Source organism: Carlito syrichta, unplaced genomic scaffold (genome assembly GCF_000164805.1).
Source record: "Carlito syrichta isolate Samal-C Ts95f unplaced genomic scaffold, Tarsius_syrichta-2.0.1 Scaffold316483, whole genome shotgun sequence".
Taxonomy (NCBI): domain Eukaryota; kingdom Metazoa; phylum Chordata; class Mammalia; order Primates; family Tarsiidae; genus Carlito; species Carlito syrichta.
In genome coordinates this window covers 168,198-173,838 of record NW_007260579.1, presented here as the reverse complement: position 1 = coordinate 173,838, position 5,641 = coordinate 168,198, and the positions used below count along the sequence as shown (strand labels likewise).

Sequence of the window (5,641 nt, the reverse complement as noted above, 5' to 3'; positions counted from 1 at the left end):
GTAGACAATGAATGTCATAATTGACAACACACAATTGAATCTAGATTCTTACAGAATGCTTTGTTAATCACATAGTTTGACGTTACTCAATAACAAACCTCAATGTTTATGCTTATGAATTCAGATTGTAAAATCCGAGGAGTTGAGCTGGCCTTGGTGTCTATACTGGCGTGTCTCCCTGAATTCCAAATTCAGAAATAAACTTCTTTCCTCCCAGTTACCTGCCTCTCAGCTTTCATTAGCGAGCGAAAGAGTAGCCATGTTTTCCACAGACCGTTTCATTAGCAAGAACTAGTTAGATCCTGGATATACGAGAAAAAGATGGAACTAGGATGATGGCCAGGATTTTGGCCTAACTGCTGAAAGATTGAAATTGCCATCGTTTGAGATGGGGAAGTTGCTGAGTAGAGCCTGCAGGAGTTCAATTTGAGATGGCTATCCAGACACCCAGGAGATGTGAGTAGGCAGTCAAATATGTACATCTAGCATAAGAGAGATAAATATTGGCTGAGAAATGAATTCAGATGTCTTCAACACATGTATGATATTTAAAGCCATGATATTGGATGATATTCGCAAAGGAGTGAAATTTTATAGAAGACAAAACAAAGACACTGACCTGTGGGAATTGCGACATTAAACAGGTAGCACAGAGGCAACTAATAACAGTGAATGAGAAGGAGTGACCAATAAGGTAGGAGCAAAGCAAAAGTATAACACTCTGAGAGCCAAGGGAAGAAAATGTGTTAAGAGGCAGGATTGGTAAACTCTGTCAAGAAACATGGATAGCGCAAGTAAACTAGGGATTAAAAACTGACTATTGGATTTAACAAATCTTGGGTAACGTGTCTCAGAGAAAAGAAGTTTAGGTGGGGAGTGGTGGTGAAAATCTAATTAGAATGGGTTTCAGAAGAAACTAAAGGAGAGGAGTTACAGGCAATGAATAGAGGCAACTCTTGGAAGAGTTTTATTCTAGGGATAAAGGAAGAAAAAAACTGTGGTTGTAGGATAAATGAGTCAAAAGAAAAAATTTAATTTTAATTAGTAATAACATATTTTTATGATGATTGAATGTTCCATTAATTGTTCCTCTGTATTCTTTATTAGAGTATTCGTTTCTTAACATCAGATGACACATTTTATTTATCTGTTTAGTCCATGTTCTCAGTATAATGCCCCAAGTACAGAAAATACTCAATAAATTTTTATTTCATTGGCCTCAAGATAGCAGAGTATATATATTTACCATCTGCAGAAGCAATAAATTAGAAAGGTGCATTTGAGGTTGAGACCTCAAATGGCAGGAAAAAAATGGGAGAAAATGGCAGGAAAAATTGATGAAGCGGCTAGAGTCTACAGTAGAAATGCAGAAGGATAGATTTACCTCCTGTCTTTCTTAGACTCTTTTGTTTGCTCAGATCTCTTTATTCTTGACTGGGATTCTCACAGGTGTCCAAAAGCGGCCTAAACTCTGACCTGCATGCCCCTGAAAGACGCTGCGAGACCTGAGTTTTCATATGGCAATGGGAGAGAGCAGAGGGTGAAATAATTTACTCTGTGATAGCCAGAAAGTTGAAGAAGAAAATAAACTGAAATGAGAAAGAAAAATTGCAACTCAAATTTCATATCCTTGGTCCAGTACACTAGCAGTATATTATCAGCACAAATGATATATTTTAGAAAAATAATACATATAAATGGTAACACGTGCCTGGGTGAGAATTACTTAAATCTCTAAAACCTGTATAGATTAAGCAAGATACCTGGGTTACAGAATGGATTGTGAAGGCCCATAATGAGCTACGTTAATTAGGAAAGACATTTTAAGTCTAAACATAAGGGTGGATACTCTGAAGGAGGCTGTTGACTGGAGGGGAAGGGAAGGATGGAATTGAAATGCTGATCTCTCAAGCATTGACTAGGAGGACTTTACTCTGGATGTTGGAAGGACAGCAATAGTACTCTGAGGGCTGCCTTCTAGTTAAAACTGCTACAGCTCAGCATTCTTCTCTGTCCTTCCATACTTTACATCCAGGTAAATGAATGGTGAGCAATGGACTCAGGGAACTGGAGCCAGGTAACAGAATTCATCATTTTGGGCTTCCCCCAGCTCCAAGGTATCCAGACTTATCTCTTTCTCTTGTTACTTTTCATTTATCTTACTACTATATTGGGAAACCTGCTGATATTCCTGGTGGTCTGCCTGGACTCCCGGCTCCACACACCCATGTATCATTTTGTCAGCATTCTCTCTTTGTTGGAGCTTGGCTACACAGGTGCCACCATCCCCAAGATGCTGGTAAACTTGCTCAGTGAGAAGAAGACAATTTCATTCTCTGGCTGTCTTCTGCAGATCTATTTCTTTCACTCGCTTGGAGCTACTGAGTGCTATCTCTTGACAGCTATGGCTTATGATAGATACTTAGCCATCTGCCGGCCCCTTCGCTACCCCACCCTCATGATCCCAACACTCTGTGCCAAGATTGCTGTTGGCTGCTTGTTGGGAGGCTTGGTAGGGCCAGTGGTTGAACTTTCCTTGGTCTCACGCCTCCCATTCTGTGGTTCTAATCGTATTCAGCACATCTTTTGTGATTTCCCTCCTGTACTGAGTTTGGCTTGCACGGATACAACTATCAATGTCCTGGTGGATTTTGTTATAAATTCCTGCAAGATCCTGGCCACCTTCTTGCTGATCCTCAGCTCCTACATGCAGATCATCCGCACTGTACTCAGGATTCCCTCAGCTATGGGCAAGAGGAAGGCCTTCTCCACGTGTGCCTCCCACCTCACTGTAGTTCTTATTTTCTATGGAAGCATCCTCTTCATGTATGTGCGGCTGAAGAAGAGCTACTCTCTGGACTATGACCGGGCATTGGCAGTGGTCTACTCAGTGCTCACTCCCTTTCTCAACCCTTTCATCTATAGCTTGCGCAACAAGGAGATCAAGGAGGCCATGAGGAGGCAGCTAAAGAGAATTAGAATACTAGGGTAAGCAGGAGGCAGGGACAGATCAAAGATGTGGCTGAAGACATGATGAACCTAGGCACCAGCAGTGACCAGAAATGAAAAACCAAGCATTCATTGCTTTTCTACATAGGACAGTGGAGCTGGGGCTGGTGTTGCCTGACTTTCAGTGTTACAGCAACCATTACACAATCATCTGGAACCACATTAAGCTTGAGACCAAAGACTAGAAAAGATTCACTTTTTCTCAACATGGTGTAGTGCAGTGATTTTTTAAGTAAACCCAGATGTTGTATAATTCCTAGTTAGAATTTTTGTCAAAACTACGTCTTACCTACTATATACTATACTATAAATAGTATATATTAGACATATTTTCAAATTTATTTGGTTTTATATAAATATATGCAGTCATGTTTTAAACAATATGGGCTAAATAAAACTAAGAACCAAGAAATATATGATTTGTCATGTACTACTTAAAATAATTTCATGTGAAAAATAAACTGGTGTAGTAGAGAAAGGTTTTTTTTTTCTTTTTATATATACATATTGATTTTTTTTATTTTAAAGATGTCGGGTACAAGACAGGTTAGGTATACCAATGTTCATTATGCAGGTTCATTATGTGGCTGAAGACATGATGAACCTAGGCACCAGCAGTGACCAGAAATGAAAAACCAAGCATTCATTGCTTTTCTACATAGGACAGTGGAGCTGGGGCTGGTGTTGCCTGACTTTCAGTGTTACAGCAACCATTACACAATCATCTGGAACCACATTATTGATGAGGTGTGCTCCTGCCTCCCCTGGCAGTTTCCCTCGACTGCCAATCCCACCCTACCTCCCCTTGCTGTTTCCTGATACTGCCAATCCTGAGAAGGTTCTTTTGTTGTTGTTGAAATTACAAATACCAGGGTTTGAATTCTATTTCACTAATTCATTTGTTAATTGTATACCCTTTGGAAAGTAACTTAACTTCTCAGGGTCTTAATTGCATCATCTGATATCACACTATTTTCTTGGAATGTTTTGAGAATTAGTGATAAGCTTTGCAAACCATAGTACACACGGTGTCTGGCATACAGTTGGTGGTAAAAAAAAAAAAGTTATGCTTATTATTTTTTTTTTTTTTGAGTTGAAGTCTCACTCTATCGCCCAGACTGGAGTGCAGTGGCACGTTTCCGGCCACGGCAGCCTCAACCTGCTGGGCTCCAGCTATCCTTCCACCTCAACCTTCCAAGTAGCCAGAACTATAGGCGCACGCTATCATGCCCGGCTAATTTTTTGATTTATTGTAGAGATGAGGTCTCGCCCAGGTGAGTCTCGAACACTCAGGCTCAGGCAGTTCACTTACCTTGGCCTCCCAAAGCCCTGGGATTACAGGCTGAGCTACTGAGCCCGGCCTTATGCTGATTTTTATTTATTTTATTCTGCCCAGACCTCTCATCATTACTCTGAGACTTAGAACAACATCTAGTAAAATATAAGCAAAAGTATATCCCAGGTTACTTTTCCCCAAAGAATAATAATTTTAAGATAATAATTTCCCAAGACATATGAAAAATATGTAAAAAATAATCCTAAAAATTAGCATATAAGAAAACTAGTGTTACATTATTAGCTAATATTATGGATTATTTATACGTCTAAATATCTCCTATGAGTAGAAGACCAAATATTAACTGAAAGAAAACTTGAATTCTATAGAACTTCCTAGTAGGTTCCAAAGTATTTGTATTCCTGTAGTCTTAAAGCTATTCATCCATCTATCCATTCAACTCAACATGTTTATTTAGTTTTAATTATATATTATATTTGCAGGGCTAAGCCCTAAAAAAAGTGATGAACTAAACAGGAATGTCCAGTTCTTACCTGTAGGGTGTTTTCAAAGAGTTGAGGATATAGATATTAAAATAATAATTAATTTATAATATTATAATTAATTATAATTTGGGGAATTTTAATATGATAAACATTCATTCTGTTCTCAAGGATGTTACATTTAAGCTGAAAATTGAAGAACATATCAGTTGTTTTTATAAAAACAAGCATAGCAACAATTATATCTATTTTTAAAAATTAAAAATTTAGACCTGGATAGATGAACCAACTTGCCAAAACTATAGAGCAAGTCAAAGTCAGGGACTCTGAATGAAAATTAATATTTTTCCTCCCAGGCTAGGTCTCTTTAAAAGATCCAGGGAGGAAAAAGAAAAAGAATAAGAGATAAAATAAAAGTTTAAAAGATAATAGCTGGGTAACTGGCTATCTGAAACCAAATCCCCACAATTATACTATATGTCCATATTGCAAACACACATATGTACCCCTGAATCTAAAATTAAAAAATAGATACAAATAAAATGAAAGACATTAGCAAGGTTATAGGTCTGGAAATACAAAGGAAGTGACCACCAGGAAGTCGACTCCTGATGAGTTGCAGAAGCAAGTGTGACAAGTGGCTCTCACCTTCAGAAAGGTAGAAAAGCAACATACAAAATGGGAGCAATTATTTTTAATATATCTAATAAGGGATTTGTATCTAACATATATAAAGAACTCTTATAACTCAATAATAAAAAAGACAACCCAGACAAAGGATCTGAGTAAACATTTCATCAAAGAAGAGAGAGAAATACCAATAGGCACTTGAAAAGATGCTGGATATCATTAG

General features: G+C 38.0%; 1 protein-coding gene across 1 annotated transcript; it reads left to right on the top strand.

The window, feature by feature from the left end:
* Nucleotides 1–2,039: 2,039 nt before the first annotated feature.
* On the top strand, nt 2,040–3,054 carry LOC103277128 (olfactory receptor 6N1). The gene has a single exon (XM_008074552.1). It carries the CDS (start codon nt 2,054–2,056, stop codon nt 2,990–2,992), a length of 939 nt encoding a protein of 312 aa, XP_008072743.1. The 5' UTR covers nt 2,040–2,053; the 3' UTR covers nt 2,993–3,054.
* Nucleotides 3,055–5,641: the final 2,587 nt, after the last annotated feature.